A 25,691-nucleotide genomic window follows, 5' to 3' on the forward strand; every position below is an offset into this window, starting at 1 on the left:
AATAAGCTCACACCCATCATTGGCATGCAGATACTTTATCACAGCCAGGTTGGCATTTGGGTGACGCTGCCAAGCACGGTGACAAAGCTTAGCCTGTGCGCGGTGTAAAAATAAAAGATCTGCAACGTCCTTGTCATGTTCACGAAGAGGAAGTCCTCGGAGTTTATTAACATTGGCACAATAAGGCTTGTTTCGGAAAGGAGAAGAGGGGTTTCCTGCCCAAGGCTCCTGGCAGACAGTTTTTACAGCCAGCGAGGTTACTGAGAATAACAGAGCGCGGCGGGGACAATGCCTCTCCATCACCCGGGCACTGAGCGCTCTCGAGATTCAGGAAGCTCTCTCTTGCAGATTTCCTGATTCTCTTCCTGCTGCCCAGGATGTGACGCCAATCTGGGGACAAGGTGAGGCTTTATACAACTTCTTAGATGGTATTTACACCAGCTTCCCCGAGAGCGGAGAGGACCATCTTCCAGTGCTTGGAAAACCAAAGAGACAACTTCTCAAAGGAAGAGACCCCCCTGGACTCTCGTGTCATCTCGCCGAGTTGTCAACACAATCTCGGCCAACGGGAAGTCAACGTTCCCATTGACAAGGCGCATCACCCATGTTCTTTGTGTGACTCCAGATAACCGTGTAAGTACCATGTATTGTGCCTGTCTGGTAAATGTACACCCAGGACCTGACTTAATGTTACCCAACCTACCCAAAATATTCCAGTTATAGGTGGACACCGGAGAAATGTATTGGTTATATGTTACTTGTATGCAGGGCTTTTCTTCTCTGAGAATAGGTGCAGGAACTCCCTTCTGAGTCACCTGTTGTGTCCACCCCTACCCACCTCCGAGCACCATTCCTTGGTTCCACTTCCTACCCACCTCCGAGCACCATTCCTTGGTTCCAACCCCTACCTACCTCCGAGCACCATTCCTTGGTTCCAACCCCTACCCACCTGTAAGCACCATTCCTTGGTTCCACCCCCTACCCACCTCCGAGCACCATTCCTTGGTTCCACTTCCTACCTACCTCCGAGCACCATTCCTTGGTTCCACTTCCTACCTACCTCCGAGCACCATTCCTTGGTTCCACTTCCTACCTACCTCCGAGCACCATTCCTTGGTTCCACTTCCTACCCACCTCCGAGCACCATTCCTTGGTTCCACTTCCTACCTACCTCCGAGCACCATTCCTTGGTTCCACTTCCTACCTACCTCCGAGCACCATTCCTTGGTTCCACCCCCTACCCACCTGTAAGCACCATTCCTTGGTTCCACCCCCTACCCACCTGTAAGCACCATTCCTTGGTTCCACTTCCTACCTACCTCCGAGCACCATTCCTTGGTTCCACTCCCTACCCACCTGTAAGCACCATTCCTTGGTTCCACTTCCTACCTACCTCCAAGCACCATTTCTTGGTTCCACTCCCTACCCATTTCTGAGCACCGTTCCCTACCCACTCCTAAGCACCATTCCTTGGTTCCAACCCCTACCTACCTCCGAGCACCATTCCTTGGTTCCATGCCCTACCCACCTCCAAACACCATTCATTGGTTCCACTCCCTACCCACCTCTGAGCACCATTCCTTGGTTCCACCCCCTACCCACCTCTAAGCACCATTCCTTGGTTCCACTCCCTACCCACCTGTAAGCACCATTCCTTGGTTCCACCCCCTACCCACCTCTGAGCACCATTCCTTGGTTCCACCCCCTACCTACCTCCGAGCACCATTCCTTGGTTCCATGTCCTACCCACCTCCAAACACCATTCATTGGTTCCACTCCCTACCCACCTCTGAGCACCATTCCTTGGTTCCACCCCCTACCCACCTCTAAGCACCATTCCTTGGTTCCACCCCCTACCTACCTCCGAGCACCATTCCTTGGTTCCATGCCCTACCCACCTCCAAACACCATTCATTGGTTCCACTCCCTACCCACCTCTGAGCACCATTCCTTGGTTCCATGCCCTACCCACCTCCAAACACCATTCATTGGTTCCACTCCCTACCCACCTCTGAGCACCATTCCTTGGTTCCACCCCCTACCCACCTCCGAGCACCATTCCTTGGTTCCACCCCCTACCTACCTCCGAGCACCATTCCTTGGTTCCATGCCCTACCCACCTCCGAGCACCATTCCTTGGTTCCACTCCCTACCCACCTCTGAGCACCATTCCTTGGTTCCACTCCCTACCCACCTCTGAGCACCATTCCTTGGTTCCACCCCCTACCCACCTCTAAGCACCATTCCTTGGTTCCACCCCCTACCTACCTCCGAGCACCATTCCTTGGTTCCACCCCCTACCTACCTCCGAGCACCGTTCCTTGGTTCTACCCCCTACCCACCTCTCAGTAATGGATACAGAACCAAGTATCAATTTGTGGTGGTAATTTGTATATGATAGGAAGTAAAATAGATCCCCTGTAGCCAGCAACAATGGAGCTCCCCCAGCAACAATAGACTCTGAACAGCTAGCAACAATATACCCCTCCCTCAACAGTTGATGTCTCCCAGCAACGATTGTCTCCCAGGAGCATATGTGCCCCACCAGCAACAATAGATCCCATACCAGCGACAACTGACATCCCCAGCAACAATAGACCCCCCTGAAAAAATAGATCCCCTCCAGCAACAATAGATCCCCCAGCAGCCAGCATTAATAGACCCTCCAGTACACCCCAGCACCCATTGCCATTACATACATTCAGAGCCGGAGGTGCCGGGAACTGCGTTCCCCCGCGTTCCTGCTGAAAAAATCCCTGCTTGTATGTCTTGGCGACTCCGACTCTCCTCACCTTCAACATGACATCTCGCTTCTTCCATTCCAATATACACTGTATTACCAAAACTATTGGGACGCCTGCCTTCACACACACATGAACTTTAATGGCATCCCAGTGTCATGCCGCGTACACACGATTGGATTTTATGTCTAAAAAAAATTGAATGTTTTTTCCGACGGAATTCCACTCAAGCTTGGCTTGCATACACACGGTCACACAAAAGTTCTCCGAACTTTCGACCGTCAAGAATGCCGTGACGTACAACACTACGACGAGCCGAGAAAATTCAGTCCAATGCTTCCGAGCATGCGGCGGAATTTTGCACATCCGAATTGCTACAGATGATCGGAATTTCCGAGAAAATTTGAGAACCAGCTCTCAAATTTTTGTTGGCGGAAATTCCGACAAGAAAAGTCCGATGGAGCCTACACGCGGTCGGAATTTCTGACCAAAAGCTTACATTTTTCTTGACTGGAAATTCCGACCGCGTGTACGGGGCATGAGTCTGTAGGGTTCAATATTGAGTTGGCCCCGCCCTTTGCAGCTATAACAGCTTCACCTCTTCTGGGAAGGCCGTCCACAAGGTTTAGGAGTGTGTCTATGGGAATGTTTGACCATTCTTCCAGAAGAGCATTTGTGAGGTCAGGCACTGATGTTTGATGAAAAGGCCTGGCTCACAGTCTCCACTCTAATTCATTCCAAAGGTGTTCTGTCGGTTTGAGGTAAGGACTCTGTGCAGGCCTGTCAATCCCCCCCCCCCCCCCCAAACTCACTCATCCATGTCTTTGTAAACCTTGCTTTGTGCACTGGTCCAAATCATATGGTGGAGGGGGGATTATGGTGCGGGGTTGTTTTTCAGGGGTTGGGTTTGGCCCCTTAGTTCCAGTGAAGGGAACTCTTAAGGCGTCAGCATACCAAGACATTTTGGACAATTTCATGCTCCCAACATTGTGGGAACAGTTTGGGGATGACCCCTTCCTGCACAGAGTCCTGACCTCAACCTGACAGAAAACCTTTGGGATGAATTAGAGCGGAGACTGTGAGCCAGGCCTTCTCATCCAACATCAGTGCCTGACCTCACAAATGCTCTTCTGGAAGAATGGTCAAACATTCCCATAGACACTCCTAAACCTTGTGGAGAGCCTTCCCAGAAGAGTTGAAGCTGTTATATCTGCAAAGGGCGGGGCCAACTCAATACTGAATCCTACGGACTAAGACTGGGAAGCCATTAAAGTTCATGTGTGTGTGTGAAGGCAGGCATCCCAATACTTTTGGCTGGATTCAGGATGGCGGGCGCATAGTTGCGGCGGCGTAGCGTATGGCATTTACACTACGCCGCCGTAAGTTAGCGAGGCAAGTACATGATTCACAAAGTACTTGCCTGCTAAGTTACGGCGGCGTAGCGTAAATCGGGCGGGCGTAAGGGCGCCTAATTCAAATTCGGCTAAGGGGGAGTGTTTTATGTTAATGGAGGTTGACCTGACGTGATTGACGTATTTTACGAACGGCGCATGCGCCGTCCATGTACATATCCCAGTGTGCATTGCGGCAAAGTACACCGCACGGTTCTATTGGTTTCGACGTGGACGTAAATGACGGAAATCCCTATTCACGGACAACTTACGCAAACGACGTCAAATTTTCGAATTTCGACGCGGGAACGGCGGCCATACTTAACATTACTGTTCCAGCTATTTGATGGAATAACTTTAGGCCTGATAATGCGTTACGTAAACGGCGTATCTGTACTGCGTCGGCCGGGCGTACGTTCGTGAATAGGCGTATCTAGTGATTTACATATTCTACGCCGACTGCAATGGAAGCGCCACCTAGCGGTCAGCCTAAAAATTACACTTTAGGATACGAGGGTGTAAGACACTTACGCCGCTCGTATCTTAGCCTAATTTAAGCGTATCTGGTTACCAGAATACGCCTAAATTAGCGCCGGCGCAGATTCAGACTTAGGCTGGCGTATCTACTGAAATGCCAGCCTAAGTCTTTCTGAATCCACCTAAAAGTGTAGATAGAATCTAAAAAAGGAGGGTAGTCCTTGCAGTGGTTCCAGAAGATAGGTGGAGCTGGGAACACCATGGCAGGGACCTGATTCTCAGAAAAAATAAAAGCAATTAAAGTAGTTAGTTAAAGTAGGAGGAGTTAAAGTAATTGTAAAACCCTTACCTACACAGTGAAGTGACTATGCTCAGTTGTACCTGTCTATCTGCAGCTTTCACTTCTTTACATCTGTTCAAAGTGCAGAATTCATAAAGCTTGTCTGAGAGTTAAAAAAAAAAAGGTGAGGAGAGCTCAGAGTGTATAGTGGAAAAAAACTTGCGCCAATATCCATTTGGTAATCTGATTTAGGCTGCTCCCCAAGTTCAGTAGATCACTACTGTGCAATGAGTGTAAATTGATGTTAGGGGGCGCTGTGACTACTATTGAATACATACCTAAACAGATGCTAAAATAAATGATAAATATACAACAAATGTATAGTGAATCACTGTGGACAAATGCTATTAATTGCAGCCCGATGTGGAATCACGGACTCTCCAACCCACTACGTCATCAGGAAGCATTTCTGTCACTAGGCAGAAGACTCTAAATAGCCTGGAGGTGAACGCTTCCCGATGACGTAGCGATACGAAATGTGCGTCGAGGCGCCTTCCGGTCACGTCATTTCCGGGTCCCAGCTTCCGGTTCTATCTCCAGCGGCTGTGGAACTCACGCCGATTCCCAGCCCGAGCAGGGCACATCACGGGGTCCATCAGACCTTTATGCTCTGCTTCCTAGTGCCGGTGATCTGCCGAGCTGGTTCCAGCTATCGTGGAAGTTCCAGCGCAGGCGCAATCTGATGTGCCGAGATGGTTCCGGCTAACGGGAAAGTTCCTTCAAGGACTGCGCAGGCGCAAACTTGCTGACGGAAATCTCCGAAGAGCGGCCGGCATCCAGGGCGACGTGGATTTCGAGGTAAGTGGCCGGTCGGACGTCTCGCTCCGCTCGCTCGGCCTCCTGGCTCTTTTTTTAACATCCTCCAATCCACTGGGATGTTAAAGAATGAGCCTGGATGCCGGGCGAGGTTCGGAGATTTCCGTCGGCAAGTTTGCGCCTGCGCAGTCATTGAAGGAACTTCCCCGTTAGGGGAACCTTAAGGACAAGTCACCGGGACACAGGCACACACAGTTGTGCTCATAAATTTGCATACCCCGGCAGAATTTATGATTTTCTTGGTCATTTTTCAAAGAATATGAATAACACCAAAAACTTTTCTGTCACTCATGGTTGGTGTTTGGCTGAAGCGATTTATTATCAATCCACTGTGTTTACTCTTTTAAAATCATTTTACAACAGAAACTACTTATTTTTTGATAACATTCTGCATTCATCTTGCCAATAATTTTGACCAAATGTCCTGTGCCTTTGTAGCTCACACATCCCCAAAACATTAGTGATCCACCTCCGTGTTTCACAGTAGGGATGGTGGACCTTTCATCATAGGCCTTGTTGACTCCTCTCCAAATGTAGTGTTTATGGTTGTGGCCAATTTTGGTCTCATCACTCCAAATTACTTTGTACCGGAAGGTTTGAGGCTTGTCTTTGTGCTGTTTGGCGTATTGTAAGCGGAATACTTTGTGGCATTTTTGGAGTAATGGCTTTCTTCTGGCGACCCGACCATGCAGCCCATCAAGTCCCTTCTTATTGTGCATCTTGAAACAGCCACACCACATGTTTTCAGAAAGTCCTGTATTCCAAGTTATTTGTGGGTTTTTCTTTGCATCCCGAACAATTTTCCTGGCAGTTGTGGCTGGAAAATTGTTCGGGATGGCGGCGGCGACCCTAGATAGATTCGTGCATTGCATGAATCTATCTAGAGTCGCCGCTGCCACCCCCTATTCAGGTGCCTGGCCCCTTTTTGGGAGCCGGGCACCTGAATTACAACGGCAGGGTATTTTTTGTAGCGGCAATTGATGGGTACACTGGCAGCAATTGATGGGTACAGTAGCTGCGTTTGATGGCACAGTGGCGGCAATTTATGGGTAGAGTGGCTGGGTTTGATGGGCACAGCGGCTGAATTTGATGGGCACAGTGGCTGAATTTGATGGGCACAGTGGCTGCATTTAATGGCACAGTGGCTGCGTTTGATGGGCACAGTGGCTGCGTTTGATGGGCACATTGGCTGCGTTTGATGGGCACAGTGGCTGCGTTTGATGGGCACAGTGGCTGCGTTTGATGGGCACAGTGGCTTAGTTTGATGGGCACAGTGGCTGCGTTTGATGGGCACAGTGGCTGCGTTTGATGGGCACAGTGGCTGCGTTTGATGGGCACAGTGGCGGCAATTTATGGGTACAGTGGCAGGGTTTGATGGGCACAGTGGCTGAATTTGATGGGCACAGTGGCTGAATTTGATGGGCACAGTGGCTGAATTTGATGGGCACAGTGGCTGCATTTAATAGCACAGTGGCTGCGTTTGATGGGCACAGTGGCTGCGTTTGATGGACACAGTGGCTGCGTTTGATGGGCACAGTGGCTGCGTTTGATGGGCACAGTGGCTGCGTTTGATGGGCACAGTGGCTGCGTTTGATGGGCACAGTGGCTGCGTTTGATGGGCACAGTGGCTTCGTTTGATGGGCACAGTGGCTGCGTTTGGGCACAGTTGCGGCAATTTATGGGTACAGTGGCAGGGTTTGATGGGCACAGTGGCTGAATTTGATGGGCACAGTGGCTGAATTTGGGCACAGTGGCTGAATTTGATGGGCACAGTGGCTGAATTTGATGGGCACAGTGGCTGAATTTGATGGGCACAGTGGCAGCGTTTGGTGGGCACAGTGGCTGCGTTTGATGGGCACAGTGGCTGCGTTTGATGGGCACAGTGGCTGCGTTTGATGGCACAGTGGCGGCAATTTATGGGTACAGTGGCAGGGTTTGATGGGCACAGTGGCTGAATTTGATGGGCACAGTGGCTGCGTTTGATGGGCACAGTGGCTGAGTTTGATGGGCACAGTGGCTGCGTTTGATGGGCACAGTGGCTGCGTTTGATGGGCACAGTGGCTGAATTTGATGGGCACAGTGGCTGAATTTGATGGGCACAGTGGCTGAATTTGATGGGCACAGTGGCTGAATTTGATGGGCACAGTGGCAGCGTTTGGTGGGCACAGTGGCTGCGTTTGATGGGCACAGTGGCTGCGTTTGATGGGCACAGTGGCTGCGTTTGATGGCACAGTGGCGGCAATTTATGGGTACAGTGGCAGGGTTTGATGGGCACAGTGGCTGAATTTGATGGGCACAGTGGCTGCGTTTGATGGGCACAGTGGCTGAGTTTGATGGGCACAGTGGCTGCGTTTGATGGGCACAGTGGCTGCGTTTGATGGGCACAGTGGCTTTGTTTGATGGGCACAGTGGCTTCGTTTGATGGGCACAGTGGCTTCGTTTGATGGGCACAGTGGCTGCGTTTGATGGGCACAGTGGCTTCGTTTGATGGGCACAGTGGCTGCGTTTGATGGGCACAAAGGCGGCAATTGATGGGCACAATAGCTGCATTTGATGGGGGGTTTTTTCAGTTTGTTTGCGCCCCCCCCAAAAAAAAATTGGACCACCAGCCGCCACTGGTAAACACAGTTTATTGATAATAAATGGCTTCAGCCAAACACTAACCACGAGTGAAAGAAAAGTTTTGGTGTTATCATTCAGTCTCTGAAAAATGGCCAAGAAATCATAAATTCTGCCAGGGTATGTAAACTTATGAGCACAACTGTATAGGTGTAAGCAGGCATTTTTTTTTTTACCTACTCATGTTTTAATAAACCAAGCAACATTACGCTATTGGAGCCTCCTTGTCTTTTTCCCGCTGTGGTGGGGAGGAGAGTCCGGGATTCCAGTGATTTTTCATCTGCTTTTTAATGAAAGAGGTCCTGGCTATCTGGTGAGCAGATTATTTTCCAGGAGCCCAGCCACGGGGCGCGACCCGGTCCGAAGCTCCGCGGCCGCGGGACCCGAACGCCGCTGGAGTCGCGCGATCGCTCCCCGGAGCTGAAGAACGGGGAGAGCTGTGTGTAAACACGGCTTCCCCGTTCTTCACTGTGGCGCCGTCATCGATCGTGTGATCCCTTATATAGGGAAACACAATCGATGACGTCACACCTACAGCCACACCCCCCCTACAGTTAGAAACACAAATGAGGTCACACATAACCCCTTCAGCGCCCCCTTGTGGTTAACTCCCAAACTGCAATTGTCATTTTCACAGTAAACAATGCATTTTTAATGCATTTTTTGCTGTGAAAATCACAATGGCCCCAAAAATGTGTCAAAATTGTCCGATGTGTCCGCTATAATGTCGCAGTCACGGAAAAAAAACGCTGATCGCCTCCATTAGTAGTAAAAAAAAAAGAAAAACATAAAAATGCAATAAAACTATCCCCTATTTTGTAAACGCTATAAATTTTGCGCAAACCAACCGATAAACGCTTATTGCGATTTTTTTTTACCAAAAATAAGTAGAAGAATACGTATCGGCCTAAACTGAGGAAAAAAATTGTTTTTTTATATATTTTTGGGGGATATTTATTATAGCAACAAGTAAAAAATATTGAATTTTTTTCAAAATTGTCGCTCTATTTTTGTTTATAGCGCAAAAAATAAAAACCGCAGAGGTGATCAAATACCACCAAAAGAAAGCTCTATTTGTGGGAAAAAAAGGACGCCAATTTTGTTTGGGAGCCACGTCGCACGACCGCGCAATTGTCAGTTAAAGCGTCGCAGTGTCGAATCGCAAAAAGGGGCCTGGTCCTTTAGCTGCATTTTGGTCCGGGTCTTAAGTGGTTAAATCTGCCGCCCAACGGGCGCACACGCACCGCCGCGTGCCTCACAAGTGCGGCCGCGGGTCCCGGTAACTCGATGTTCCCGGGAGTCCCACGAATGGGGTCGGCAAGAGCAGAACGGGGGAATGCTTTTGTAAACAAGGCATTCCACTATTCTGCCTAGTGACACTGTCACTGATGACCGTTCCCCTTGAAACGGTCATCAGTGATGTGTCACGTGTAGCCACGCCCCCTAACAGCAAGAATCACTTCCTAGGGAACACTTAACCCCTGCAGCGCCACCTAGTGGTTAACCCCTTCACTGCCAGTGTAATTTTTACAGTAATCAGTGAATTTTTATAGCACTGATCGCTGTAAAAATGACAATGGTATCAAAATGGTGTCAAAAGTGTCCGATGTGTCCGCCATAATGTCGCAGTCACGATAAGAATCGCTGACTAGTTTTTACTATAACTAGTAAAAAAAAAAAAATTATTAATAAAAATGCCTTAAAACAGTCCCCTATTTTGTAGAAGCTATGGGCCAGATTCACAGAATAAGTACGCCGGAGTATCTGCTGATACTCCGGCGTACTTTCAAATTTGCCGCGTCGTATCTTAATTTGTAATTCACAAACAAGATACAACGGCATTTGGCTAAGATCCAACAGGCGTACGCCTTCGGATCTTAGGATGCAATACTTTGGCCGCCGCTGGGTGGAGATCGCGTCATTTTCCGTGTCGGGTACGCTAATTAGCTGTTTACGGCGATCCACGAAGATACGCGCGTTCGTTACATCGTCGCTAGTCGGCTTTTCGCGTCGCAAAGTTACGGATGCTATTGAGGTGGTGTAACAATAGACAGCCCATGTTAAAGTATGGCCGTCGTTCCCGCGTCAAATTTCATTTCAAATTTTTTTTTTTTTTGCGTAAGTCGTTCGGGAATACGAAAGTACGTAACGCACGTCGCCATTCAAAACATTACGTCGGGGCGACGTCATTTCGCGCAAAGCACGGCGGGAAATTTCAAAATGGAGCATGCACAGTACGTTCGGCGCGGGACCGATTTACGTTACTCCGCCACAAGGTTACGCGCAAGTGCTTTGTGAATCAAGCACTTACGAGGAAAACTTGTGGCGGAGTAACGTAAAGGACATACGTTACAACGCTGCAATTCTTTATGAACCTGGCCCTATAACTTTTGCGCAAACGAATCAATAAACGCTTTTTATTTTTTTTTATTTTTTTTACCAGAAATAGGTAGAAGAATACGTATCGGCCTAAACTGAGGAAAAAAATAGTTTTTTTTATATATTTTTGGGGGATATTTATTATAGCAACAAGTAAAAAATATAGATTTTTTTTTTCAAAATTGTCGCTCTTTTTTTTGTTTAGAGAGCAAAAAATAAAAACCGCAGAGGTGATCAAATACCACCTAAAGAAAGCTCTATTTGTGGGGGAAAAAGGGAGTCAATTTTGTTTGGGAGCCACGCCGCACGACCGCGCAATTGTCAGTTAAAGCGACGCGGTGCCGAATCGCAAAAAGTGGCCCAGTCTTTAACCACCGAAATGGTCCGGGGCTGAAGCGGTTAAATCCACAAGTGCTTTTTTTTTTACCACTACTATTACTTTTATATTGGCTTTTAAAATGTACAAATGCAGCAATTTAGATCAAAGGTTTAGCACTGGGGAACACTTTTTGATAGATAAAAAGTGCATTTTATATACAACTATATAGATCAGATCAAAAATGAGGGACAAATGAGGAGGAATGAGGGACAGAGGGACATTGCTCCAGATCAGGGACAGTCCCTCGAAATCAGGGACAGTTGGGAGCTATGATGGTGTATATTTAGTAATCAATAGCATTTGTCCACAGTGATTCAGTAAATAATTAGAACTCAGAGGCCCAGATTCTCGTACAGTTGCGCAAAACTGGGCGGGCGTAACGTATCTGATTTACGCTACGCCGCCGCAAGTTTTACAGGCAAGTGCTTTATTCTCAAAGCACTTGCCTGTAAAGTTGCGGCGGCGTAGCGTAAATCACCCGGCGCAAGCCCGCCTAATTCAAATTAGCCGGGTAGGGGGCGTGGAGCATTTAAATTAAGCGCGTTCCCGCGCCGAACGTACTGCGCATGCGCCGTCCGTAAAATATCCCAGGGTGCATTGCTCCAAATGACGTCACTAGGACGTCATTGGTTTCGACGTGAACGTAAATGGCGTCCAGCCCCATTCACGGACGACTTACGCAAACAGCGTAAATTTTTAAATTTCGCCGCGGGAACGACGGCCAAACTTAACATTGGTTGCCCCTCATATAGCTGGTGCAACTTTACGCCGGGACAAGCCTAACGTAAACGTCGTAACTTCACTGCGTCGGCCGCGTGTACGTTCGGGAATTCGCGTATCTAGCTAATTTGCATAATCAACGGGGAAAACGACGGAGGCGACACCTAGCGGCCAAAAAAAAAATTGCATTTAAGATCCGACGACGTAAGAGGCTTACGTCTGTCGGATCTAATGGTTATCTATGCGTAACTGATTCTAAGAATCAGGCGCATAGATACGACGGGCCAGATTAGGACTTACGACGGCGTACATGGCGTTGCGCCATCGTAAGCCCTTTGAGAATTTGGGCCAGAGTGTGATTGGGAGAAGCAGCACAAGAAGCCAATCAATCAGGGCTGAGCTAAGCCCATTCAGCCATTATTCCTCCACCCAGGCAGCTCAGCAGCAGCGTTACAGCTTGTTAGTGACACGAATGGCTGTGTACTGCTGTACTCGTGTATATGACGGAGTGCTATCATAAACGTGAGTACGGGAATATGCTAAAAATAGATAATATTCTATTTTGAGCTTACACCTGCAAGCTGTACTCTTGGTTACAATAGCTCCTCCCTAAACACGAGTACAGCAGTACACGGCCATTTGTGTCACTGACAGGCTGCATGCTGTACCTGAGCTGCCTGGGTGGAGGAATAATGGCTTGGGGTTGGGGGCAGTAAAACCAGGTGGTTGAGGCTCCATTCACACTTGTGCGACTCCAAAGTCATGCGATTTCTATTGCGACTTTACCCTGCGACTTACCCTCATTTGTCCCTCATTTTGGTCTGTATAGTTGTATATAAAATGCACTTTTTTATCTTTCAAAAAGTGTTAAACCTTTTATCCAAATTCTAAATTGCTGCATTTGTACATTTTAACCACTTAAGACCCGGACCTTAAGGCAGCTAAAGGACCCTGGCCAGTTTTTGCGATTCGGCACTGCGTCGCTTTAACAGACAATTGCGCGGTCGTGCGACGTGGCTCCCAAACAAAATTGGCGTCCTTTATTCCCCACAAATAGAGCTTTCTTTTGGTGGTATTTGATCACCTTTGCGTTTTTTTTTTTTTGCGCTACAAACAAAAATAGAGCGACAGTTTTGAAAAAAATTCTATATTTTTTACTTTTTGCTATAATAAATATCCCCAAAAACATATATAAAAAAATGTTTTTCCTCCGTTTAGGCCGATACGTATTCTTCTACCTATTTTTTGGTAAAAAAAATCGCAATAAGCGTTTATCGATTGGTTTGCGCAAAATTTATAGCGTTTACAAAATAGGGTATAGTTTTATTGCATTTTTATTAATATATATTTTTTTACAACTAATGGCGGCGATCAGCGATTTTTTTCATGACTGCGACATTATGGCGGACACTTCGGACAATTTTGACACATTTTTGGGACAATTGTCATTTTCACAGCAAAAAATGCATTAAAAATGCATTGTTTACTGTGGAAATGACAGTTGCAGTTTGGGAGTTAACCACAAGGGGGCGCTGACGTGCTTAAGTGTGACCTCATCTGTGTTTCTAACTGTAGGGGGGTGTGGCTGTAGGTGTGACGTCATTGATTGTGGTTTCCCTATATTAGGGAACACCACAGTGAAGAGCGGGGAAGCTGTGTTTACACACAGCTCTCCCTGTTTTTCAGCTCAGTGGGACCGATCGCGGGCCTCCAGCGGCGATCAGGTCCGCGGGACTCCAGCGGCGATCAGTTCCGTGGTCACGGAGCTTCAGACCGGGCCGCGCGCGCCCGCGACCCACGGCTGGGCAACAAGCACATACGTACCTGTATGTGCTTGTGCCCAGCCGTACCATTCTGCCGACATATATGTGCAGGAGGCGGTCCTTAAGTGGTTAAAAGCCAATATTAAAGAATAGTAGTGGTAAAAAAAAAACTTTTTTTTTTTTGGTAATTATTCTTTAAGGGGGTGTGTCGGGGGGCGTGTCCTATGCAACATAAATTTGCAAGTAGGTGTCCCTCATTGCCATCTTAAAATGTTGGGAGGTATGCAATGAGGATAGAGAGGGGGCAGGGGCGAGACAGGGCTCTGTGTGTGACACACATCTTTGCCCCTCCCAGCACAAAACCTCCCCCCATTCCAAATCCCCTCCCCTGGCACAAACGCCACTTAATCATCTACCACTAGTATAAATCCCTCCCCCATAAAACAATTTGCAATCTAACCTTTTCTAGCACAACCCCCCCAAATCACCCCCCCCCCCCCTACCACAAATCCTCTTTACCCATCCCCCCTTCCAACACAAATCCACCCAAATAACTGCTCCTAGCACACTTACCCAGATTTCCACATCTAGAACAATTCTTACCCCCTACCACCCTCCCAACACAAATTCCCTCCCCCCAATCTGTTTGTGGTGCCCCCCTTACCCCACACGATACCACAGTGCCCAGGGCAGCCATCCCTCCTGCCCACCCCTTGTCCCGGCCCTGATCGCGCCCATGGAAGTTTGGGGCTCAGGTAAGTAAAATGGGGGCTCGGGAGGGCCGGACAGTGCAAGGTGTTTTTTCACCTTAATGCATAGGATGCACTAAGGTGAAAAAACATGAGGCTTTACAACCCATTTAATATCACTGTAAAGGGGTTGTAAAGGTAACCCCCCCCCCCCCTAAATAGCTTCCTTTACCTTAGTGCAGTCCTCCTTCACTTACCTCGTCCTTCCATTTTGCTTTTAAATGTCCTTTTTTCTTCTGAGAAATCCTCACTTCCTGTTCTTCTGTCTGTAACTCCACACAGTAATGCAAGGCTTTCTCCCTGGTGTGGAGAAAGCCTCTTGGGGCGAGCAGGAGAGTCAGGACACTCTCTACGTTGCAGATAGAGAAAGGAGCTGTGTGTTAGTGGGCGTCCTGACACTCCTGCTCGCCCCCTCAGGAACCTTTCTCCACACCAGTGAGAAAGCCTTGCATTACGGTGTGGAGTTACAGACAGAAGAACAGGAAGTGAGGATTTCTCAGAAGAAATAAGGACATTTAAAAGCAAAATGGAAGGATGAGGTAAGTGAAGGAGGACTGCACTAAGGGAAAGGAAGATATTTAGGGAAAAAAATGTTTACCTTTACAGCCCCTTTAAGCTCCATTCACACTAATGCTTTTTTTGATGCATTTTGCAGAAATGCAAGGAAATTGTTTAACATGGTTTCCTATGGAACATGTTCACATCAATGCTTTTTTGTGCCTCTGCGTTTTTGGAAAGGGTTGGGGACTTTTTTTCCTGAAAAAAAGCAGCATTTTGCATGCAATAGAATTCAATGGACCTGCATCCAAAACGCATTTTGCCGCGATTTGCGTTTTGCGTTTTTTTTTTCAACCTGTTCATAGCTGGTTGTTAACCACTTAAGCCCCGGACCAATATGCTGCTAAATGCCCAAAGGCGTTTTTACAATTCGGTACTGCGTCGTTTTAACAGACAATTGCACGGTCGTGCGACGTGGCTCCCAAACAAAATTGGCGTCCTTTTTTCCCCACAAATAGAGCTTTATTTTGGTGGTATTTGATCACCTCTGCGGTTTTTATTTTTTGCGCTATAAACAAAAATAGAGCGACAATTTTGAAAAAAATGCAATATTTTTTACTTTTTGCTATAATAAATATCCCCAAAAAACATACATAAAAAAATTTCTTACCTCAGTTTAGGCCGATACGTATTCTTCTACATATTTTTGGTAAAAAAAAAAATCGCAATAAGCGTTTATCAATTGGTTTGCGCAAAATTTATAGCGTTTACAAAATAGGGGATCATTTTATTTTTTTTTTTATTTTTTTTTTACTACTAATGACGGCGATCAGCGATTTTTTTCATGACTGCGGCATTATGGCGGACACTTTATTTTTTGCGCTATAAACCAAAATAGAGCGACAATTTGGAAAAAAATGCAATATTTTTTACTTTTAGCTATAATAAATATCCCCCAAAAATATATAAAAAAAAATTATTTCCTCAGTTTAGGCCGATACGTATTCTTCTACATATTTTTGGTAAAAAAAATCGCAATAAGCGTTTATCGATTGGTTTGCGCAAAATTTATAGCGTTTACAAAATAGGGGATAGTTTTATTATTATTATTTTTTTTTACTACTAATGGCGGCGATCAGCGATTTTTTCCGTGACGGCGACATTATGGCGGACACTTCGGACAATTTTGACACATTTTTGGGACCATTGTCATTTTCACAGCAAAAAATGCATTTAAATTGCATTGTTTATTGTGAAAATGACAGTTGCAGTTTGGGAGTTAACCACAGGGGGCGCTGTAGGAGTTAGGGTTCACCTAGTGTGTGTTTACAACTGTAGGGGGGTGTGGCTGTAGGACTGACATCATCGATCGAGTCTCCCTATAAAAGGGATCACACGATCGATGCGCCGCCACAGTGAAGCACTGGGAAGCCGTGTTTACATACGGCTCTCCCCGTTCTTCAGCTCTGGGGAGCGATCGCGAGGAGGGCGAGGAGCCGCGCCCTCGTCCCGGATCGCTCCCCGCGGGTATCCGACCGCCGCATGTAGCGGGGGGGGGGTCCCGATCGGACCCCCGACCCGCGGAAAGGCAGGGACGTACATGTACGCCCATATGCCTGTACGTGCCATTCTGTAGACGTACATATACATGCGGCCGTCGGCAAGCGGTTAAAGGAAATGTAAAAAAAATAAAAATTACTGGCTAAAAAAAAAAAAAAAAAACGCAAATCGCGGTAAAAACGCAAGTCAAAAAACGCAGCAAGCACCGCAAAAAGCATTGCAAAAACGCTCAAAAGCAACATGCATAGGTCGAGAATCGAGCCTTAAAGTGCTGATAAAAGGAGAGAGAAATGAGTGACAGAGAGATGAGCTGGTCACTGTGCTGCTTCTCATTTCACTGTCCAGTCCCAGGCTGTAGGCAGGTTCACGCGGACATCTAGTGGTGGAAAAAAAGTACTGCAGGTAAATTTCTGTATTAAGGCTGAACATTGCAGCAACAGCTGTTTTTTGTTATTTTAGATTTTATCAGGCTTTTCATTTTTATCTTTTTATTTATTGATGGAGCTCAGCTTTAAGTGTGCATCTCAGGATTTGTACTTTCTGAAAATTACCAGGATGTCATAAAGTATTTTTTGCTGTTTCTGCCCCCCCCCCACCATAACCTGGACTGCCCAGCCTAAGAATTTAGAGCTCAGTACGCAGGTTGGGGGAGGGGAGGGCGGCTTGTAGCTGCAGGCATTCTACTCATTAGCAGTCTATAGGGCCCGGTCTTCTTGCACCTTTCTGCCTTGTAACATGTCGGTTTGTTGGTGTTTTGGTGTCTAGTCTGTGGTGACACACATGATCCTGCGCACACTGAAGACGGCACTGGAGGAGGAGAGACGGGGACACAAACCCAAAGCGGAGTCCAAGGATGAGCCGGCGGAGGTGAGCCCTTCTTTCTCTATACATCCCCCACATAGGAGGAACTTCTCTACCAGTCCTGGAGGGAAAAACTTCTTCCTCTATCCCTTTTATGTGTCATTTATACTATTATATAGGAATCTGGGGATGAACTGCTTCTGAAAATGCTGGTGGCCTGGCTGCTAACTTTCTAAGTCGCCCACCCTGAGAAAGTACACAAACAAAAAATCAGGAGTCCATGTTGGCACGCTTGGCGATACGTGGTATGAATTTCAGCCAGGTGTTAATTACAGCAAGTTTACGTTTTATTTCAATCCTTGCCACCCGCTGAAAAGTGATCTGTGGTGGATCGTTTTTCAAAGGGCAGTTGACAAGTAATACAGTGAATCCAGAAAGTATCCACAGCGCTTGCTTTCTTCCACATGTTGTTGTTACAGCCTTATTCCAAAATGGATTAAATAAAAAAAAAATCTACAAAAAACACCCCATAATGACAACGTGAAAGAAGTTTGTTTGAAATCTTTGTAAGTTTATTTAACCACTTAAGACCCGGACCTTTAGGCAGCTAAAGGACCCGGCCAGGTTTTGCGTCGATTTAACTGACATTTGCGCGGTCGTGCGACGTGGCTCCCAAAGAAAATTGGCGTCCTTTTTTCCCCACAAGTAGAGCTTTCTTTTGGTGGTATTTGATCACCTCTGCGGTTTTTAGTTTTTGCGCTATAAACAAAAATAGAGCGACAATTTTTAAAAAATTTTTTTTTTACTTTTTTCTATAATAAATATTCCACAAAAACATATAAAAAAACTATTTTTTTTCCTCAGTTTAGGCCGATACGTATTCTTCTACCTATTTTTCGTAAAAAAAAATAATCGCAATAAGCGTTTATCGATTGGTTTGCGCAAAATTTATAGCGTTTATGAAATAGGGGATAGTTTTATTGCATTTTTTATTAAATTTTTTTATTTTTTTTTATGGCGGCGATCAGCGATATATATATATATATATATATATATATATATATATATATATATATATATATATATATATATATATATATAATTTTTTTTCGTGACTGCGACATTATGGCGGACACATCGGACAATTTTGACACATTTTTGGGACCATTGTCATTTTCACAGCTTAAAATGCATTGTTTACTGTGAAAATGACAGTTGCAGTTTGGGAGTTAACCACAGGGGGCGCTGAAGGGGTTATGTATGACCTCATCTGTGTTTTCTAACTGTAGGTGTGACGTCATTGATTGTGATTCCCTATATAAGGGAACAGACGATCAATGACGGCGCCACAGTGAAGAACAGGGAAGCTGTGTTTACACACAGCTCGCCCCGTTCTTCAGCTCCGGGGACCGATCGCGGGACTCCATCGGCGGTCGGGTCACGGAGCTTCGGACCGGGTCGCGGGCGCGTGCCCGCAACCCACGGCTGGGCACTTAAAGAGGATGTACCTGTACCTGCTTGTGCCCAGCCGTGCCATTCTGCCGACGTAAATGCGCAGGGGGCGGTCCTTAAGTGGTTAAAAATCCACGCATGTTCAGAATCAAGTCAGCGCATGCTCGGAAGCATTGAACTTCATTTTTTTCAGCACGTCGTTGTGTTTTACGTCACCGCCTTCTGAAACGATCGTTTTTTTAACTGATGGTGTGTAGGCGCGACTGATCATCAGTCAGCTTCATCGGATATCTGATGGAAAAATCCATCAGACCGTTTTCATCGGATGGACCGATCGTGTGTATGCGGCATTAGAGTCCTTCAGGCAAAATAACAAAATGTGGAAAAAGTGAAGCGCTGTGAATACTTTCCGGATGCACTGTAATGCAGTATTAAACCCAAACATTTATTAACCACTTAAGGACCGCCTCATGTACATATACGTCAGCAGAATGGCACAGGCAGGCACATCAACGTATATATACGTCCTCTGCTTGACGTGGGTCGGGGGTCCGATCGGGACACCCCCCGGTACATGCGGCGGTCCCCGTGGCTTCAGGAGCGATCCGGGACGACGGCGCGGCTATTCGTTTATAGCCGCTCCGTCGCGATCGCTCCCCGGAGCTGAAGAACGGGGAGAGCCGTATGTAAACACGGCTTCCCCGTGCTTCACTGTGGCGGCGCATCGATCGTGTCATCCCTTTTATAGGGGAGACTCGATCGATGACGTCATTCCTACAGCCACACCCCCCTACAGTTGTAAACACACACTAGGTGAAACGAAACTCCTACAGCGCCCCCTTGTGGTTAACTCCCAAACTGCAACTGTAATTTTCACAATAAAGAATGCAATTTAAATGCATTTTTTGCTGTGAAAATGACAATGGTCCCAAAAATGTGTCAAAATTGTCCGAAGTGTCCGCCATAATGTCGCAGTCACAAAAAAAATCGCCAATCGCCGCCATTAGTAGTAAAAAAAAACAAAAAACTATCCCCTATTTTGTAAACGCTATACATTTTGTGCAAACCAACCGATAAACGATTATTGCGATTTTTTTTTTTTTACCAAAAATAGGTAGAAGAATACGTATCGGCCTAAACTGAGGAAAAAAAAATGTTATATATGTTTTTGGGGGATATTTATTACAGCAAAAAGTAAAAAATATTGAATTTTTTTCAAAATTGTCGCTCTATTTTTGTTTATAGCGCAAAAACTAAAAACCGCAGAGGTGATCAAATACCACCAAAAGAAAGCTCTATTTGTGGGGAAAAAAGGACGCCAATTTTGTTTGGGAGCCACGACGCACGACCGCGCAATTGTCTGTTAAAGCGACGCAGTCCCGAACTGTAAAAACCCCTTGGGTCTTTAGGCAGCATATTGGTCCGGGGCTTAAGTGGTTATATTGTATCTTACCAATTGTTAGATGTCATGGCTGCATTCGTTTTCTTTTTTTTACGGCCAGTTCACACCAGACGCAGTTCTGTGTGCTTTTTTTTTTTCTGCACTTAAAATGCATGCACAGGGCCGGATTCGGATACATTGCAGTATCTGTCGGCGCGGCGTAACTTATCTCAGATACGGTACGCAGCTGTAACTTAGGGCGCAAGTTCCGTATGCAGAAAGAACTTGCGCCCTTAGTTACGGTGGCGTAACGTATGTGTGTCGGCGTAAGCCCGCCTAATTCAAATGGGGATGATGTGGGCGTGTTTTAGGTAAATTCACTGTGACCCCACGTATTTGAGGTATTTTACGAACGGCGCATGCGCCTCCTGTGCCACCCCTCTGAAAAACGATTCCGTGTGCCATGGCTATAAATACACCTACCTACTTGTCACTCCCTTACAAGATCTTTATTGTCCGGCCTACCTGGGGCTGCAGAGCCTTCCTCCCTGAGCTCTGCAGAGCATTACTCACACACAGCTGACTCCAACCATCCCCATCATTGAAAGGTCTATCACCTGAGCGACTGGCTTTCCAATCAGCTAATGAAGGCGTTAGGGTGGCCATACACAGACAGATCGTCTTACAATGGTAGGTAACCTCCGACAATGAGCGTCTCTTATTTCTTATATACTATTGAAAGCGTCCCGGTCTATCTGTTCAATGAGCACACACTAATGCCTGTTGATCCTGCCAGGAATCCAGCATTCACTCTGCAGTGTTATCAGCTCTGCCCAGGTCACCTCTATGGACTACAGAACACCACCTCCATATGGAGATGAAGAAAGGGGGAGGGATACAGAACACCACCTCCTTATGGAGATAAAAAAAGGTGGAGGGATACAGAACACCACCTCCTTATGGAGATGAAGAAAGGGGGAGGGATACAGAACACCACCTCCTTATGGAGATGAAGAAAGGGGGAGGGATACAGAACGCCACCTCCTTATGGAGATGAAGAAAGGGGGAGGGATACAGAACACCACCTCCATATGGAGATGAAGAAAGGGGGAGGGATACAGAACACCACCTCCTTATGGAGATAAAAAAAGGTGGAGGGATACAGAACACCACCTCCTTATGGAGATGAAGAAAGGGGGAGGGATACAGAACACCACCTCCTTATGGAGATAAAAAAAGGTGGAGGGATACAGAACACCACCTCCTTATGGAGATGAAGAAAGGGGGAGGGATACAGAACACCACCTCCTTATGGAGATGAAGAAAGGGGGAGGGATACAGAACGCCACCTCCTTATGGAGATGAAGAAAGGGGGAGGGATACAGAACACCACCTCCTTATGGAGATAAAAAAAGGTGGAGGGATACAGAACACCACCTCCATATGGAGATGAAGAAAGGGGGAGGGATACAGAACACCACCTCCTTATGGAGATAAAAAAAGGTGGAGGGATACAGAACACCACCTCCTTATGGAGATGAAGAAAGGGGGAGGGATACAGAACACCACCTCCTTATGGAGATGAAGAAAGGGGGAGGGATACAGAACGCCACCTCCTTATGGAGATGAAGAAAGGGGGAGGGATACAGAACACCACCTCCATATGGAGATGAAGAAAGGGGGAGGGATACAGAACACCACCTCCTTATAGAGATGAAGAAAGGGGGAGGGATACAGAACACCACCTCCTTATGGAGATGAAGAAAGGTGGAGGGATACAGAACACCACCTCCTTATGGAGATGAAGAAAGGTGGAGGGATACAGAACACCACCTCCTTATGGAGATGAAGAAAGGTGGAGGGATACAGAACACCACCTCCTTATGGAGATGAAGAAAGGTGGAGGGATACAGAACACCACCTCCTTATGGAGATGAAGAAAGGTGGAGGGATACAGAACGCCACCTCCTTATGGAGATGAAGAAAGGTGGAGGGATACAGAACGCCACCTCCTTATGGAGATGAAGAAAAGGTGGAGGGATACAGAACGCCACCTCCTTATGGAGATGAAGAAAGGGGGAGGGATACAGAACGCCACCTCCTTATGGAGATGAAGAAAGGGGGAGGGATACAGAACACCACCTCCTTATGGAGATGAAGAAAGGGGGAGGGATACAGAACACCACCTCCTTATGGAGATGAAGAAAAGGTGGAGGGATACAGAACACCACCTCCTTATGGAGATGAAGAAAGGGGGAGGGATACAGAACACCACCTCCTTATGGAGATGAAGAAAGGGGGAGGGATACAGAACACCACCTCCTTGTTCTGGACATAAAGAAAGGGGGAGGTGTTCTGTAGTTCTGTCCTAGGGTGACAGTTGAGGCCCGTTCACACCACCGGATATTCCAACAACAATTGTGTGACAGAAGGGTTTTGTCGGATAATCCGACCGTCTGTAGGCTCCATCGGACAATTGTTTTTCGGAATTTCCAACAACAAATGTTGTATCGCCATGCTCTCAAATTGTCCGACGACAAATGTGTTCCATCAGATTATCCGATCGTGTGTACACAAGTCTCCAAAGTACAAACACGCATGCTCCGAACCAATGCTCACCATAACACAACATCAGCAGAAGTTGCCCAAAGGGTGGCGCTAAAGAGATGAAAAAACACATAGTTTTGTGTTTCTTGGCCGACAATTCTTTGCCGTCTGTATGCAATCGAAGTTCAGGGCCAACGCCCTTCGGACAAAAGTCCTACGCTTTGTCCGCAAAAAATCCGATCGTGTGTACGAGGCACTGCGTCGCTTTAACTGACAATTACACGGTCATGCCACGCTGTACCCAAATAAAATTGAGGTCCTTTTTTCCCCACAAATAGAACTTTCTTTTGACATTTGATCATCTCTGCGGTTTTAATTTTTTTTTTATTTTTCTGCGCTATAAACAAAAAATGCGACAATTTTGAAAAAAAACCCACAATGGGCCAGATTCACAAATGAGATACGACGGCGTTTCTCCTGATACGCCGTCGTATCTATGCGACTGATTCATAGAATCAGTTACGCATACATATCCCTAAGATCCGACAGGTGTAATTGTTTTACACTGTCGGATCTTAGGATGCAATACCGCGGCCGCCGCTGGGGGGAGTTTGCGTCGTAAACCAGCGTCGGGTATGCAAATTAGGAGTTACGGCGGATCCACGACGGTTTTTCGCGTTCGCTACGTCGTCCGTAGTCAAGTTTCCCGCCGCAAAGTTAGTCGTTTTTTTTGGTGCCCTAACTTTAGTCAGCAAGCGTATTGCTGTCTACAGTATGGCCGTCGTTCCCGCGTCGAAATTCAAAAATTTAACGTCGTTTGCGTAAGCAGTCCGGGAATACGGAAATACGCTACGCGCGTTGCCGTTCAAAAAAATGACGTCATGGCGAGCAAAGCACGGCGGGAGTTAGGAAACGGAGCATGCGCGGTAGGTCCGGCGCTGGAGCGCGCCTAATTTAAATGGCACACGCCCATTTGAATTGGCCCGCCTTGCGCCGGAGGCCGCCGGCGTAGTTTTCATCGCAAGTGCTTGGTGAATCGGGCACTTGCGATGAAAAATTGCGGCGGTGTAACTTATCTAGGATACGTTACGCCGCCGCAATTCTACGTGAATCTGGCCCAATATTTTTAACTTTTTGCTATAATAAATATCCCAAAAAATAAACAAATGTCTTCATTAGTTTTGGCCGATACGTATTCTTCTACATATTTTTGGTAAAAAAAAATCACAATAAGCGTTTATCGATTGGTTTGCGCAAAAGTTATAGCGTCTACAAAATAGGGGATAGATTTATGTCATTTTTAATAATAATAATAATAATAATAATAATATAATAATAATTAATATTATAATTTTTTTACTAGTAATGGCGGCGATCTGCGTTTTTTTTTTTTTTTATCGGGACTGCGACATTGCGGCGAACAGATCGGACACTTTTTTTGGGACCACTGGCATTAATACAGCGATCAGAGCTCAAAAATTAGCTACTGATTACTGTATAAATGTCATTGGCAGGGAAGAGGTTGACACTAGGGGGCGAACAAGGAGTTGAGTGTGTTCCCTCGGCGTGTTCTAACTATAGGGGGGCGACACTCCTTTACATTGTAGCGAAGTGTCATTTCTTCAGTGTTGTCACATGAAAAGATGGAATAAAATATTTACAAAAGTGTCAGGGGTGTACTTACTTTTTGTGAGATACTGTGTGTATTTAACCGTTGATTGCGCTACGGATCTTACATATTTGTAGGCTGGAGTGAAAGAAATAATTCTAAGCTCGTTATTCACAGTTCACTCTCAACCAGGGATCTCCAAACTTTCTAAACAAAGGGTCAGTTTACTGTCCTTCAGACTTTAGGGGGGCAAGATGTTGGTGTCAGTGGGAGGAATAGTGTCCCATCATTGGTGTTAGTGGGAGGAATAGTGTCCCATCATTGGTGTTAGTGGGAGGAATAGTGTCCCATCATTGGTGTTAGTGGGAGGAATAGTGTCCCATCATTGGTGTTAGTGGGAGGAATAGTGTCCCATCATTGGTATCAGTGGGAGGAATAGTGTCCCATCATTGGTATCGGTGGGAGGAATAGTGTCCCATCATTGGTATCGGTGGGAGGAATAGTGTCCCATCATTGGTATCAGTGGGAGGAATAGTGTCCCATCATTGGTATCGGTGGGAGGAATAGTGTCCCATCATTGGTATCGGTGGGAGGAATAGTGTCCCATCATTGGTGTCAGTGGGAGGAATAGTGTCCCATCATTGGTATCAGTGGGAGGAATAGTGTCCCATCATTGGTATCAGTGGGAGGAATAGTGCTCCATTGTTGTCAGTGGGAGGAATAGTGTCTCGTATATCAGTGAAAGGAACAGTGTCCCAAGGGCCTGATAAAGGCAAGAAAAGGGCCACATCCGGGCCGCAGTTTGGAGACCACTGCCTTAAACAAATGACCTGTAGGGACTTTTGAAACACCACCTATGGGAATTTAGGGTACTGAACTACTCTTATATCTTTTAGCAAACGTGTGTAATATATTGCATTGTTTTTGTGTTTTTTGCTCTAAAATTTACTTTAGGTTTTTTTTTTTTCTTGTTTGTTTTTTACTGATATGTTGTGCAGTGTTTGAATAACCATTGTGCTAATATTGTGTGACATAAAAAAATTACGCTACCGCCATTTTATTCTCCAGGGTGTCTGCTTTTAGAAAATATATATTTTGTGGTTTTTTTTTTTTTTTTAAACTAATCTTCAGGCCTAAAATGATTTTTTTAATTGTCTCATAGGGGTTAGGGGCTGGTAAGCTGCAATATATTATATTTTGTTCTTGGCTTTATACACACTTTAAGGGTTGGGGTAGGAAATGCGCTAACATGCGGAAAGGCATGTTACAAGCGTTGCTGTGTGTGTGTGTATGTATATGTATGTGATATTTTGTGTGTGTGTGTGTATGTGTATATATATATTATATAGTGTGTGTATATATATATATATAATATAGTGTGTGTGTATGTGTGTGTGTATAGATAGATAGATAGATAGATAGATAGATAGATAGATAGATAGAGTGTGTGTGTGTGTGTGTATATATAT

General features: G+C 46.2%; 1 protein-coding gene across 2 annotated transcripts in view; it reads left to right on the forward strand.

Moving 5' to 3' along the window:
• Positions 1–405: 405 nt before the first annotated feature.
• The window catches only part of RGL2 (ral guanine nucleotide dissociation stimulator like 2), a 103,567-nt gene continuing 78,281 nt past the window's right edge, over positions 406–25,691 (forward strand). The window contains exons 1-2 of one of the 2 annotated variants that reach the window (XM_040324963.1): positions 406–633; positions 17,198–17,299. In XM_040324963.1, the coding sequence (XP_040180897.1) occupies positions 17,213–17,299 (87 nt within the window). In that variant the 5' untranslated portion in view covers positions 406–633; positions 17,198–17,212. Of the gene's footprint in view, positions 634–17,197; positions 17,300–20,737; positions 20,757–25,691 lie in introns of those variants that run through there. The other variant, XM_040324962.1, reaches the window with a different exon arrangement.

Source organism: Rana temporaria, chromosome 9 (genome assembly GCF_905171775.1).
Source record: "Rana temporaria chromosome 9, aRanTem1.1, whole genome shotgun sequence".
Lineage (NCBI taxonomy): Eukaryota > Metazoa > Chordata > Amphibia > Anura > Ranidae > Rana > Rana temporaria.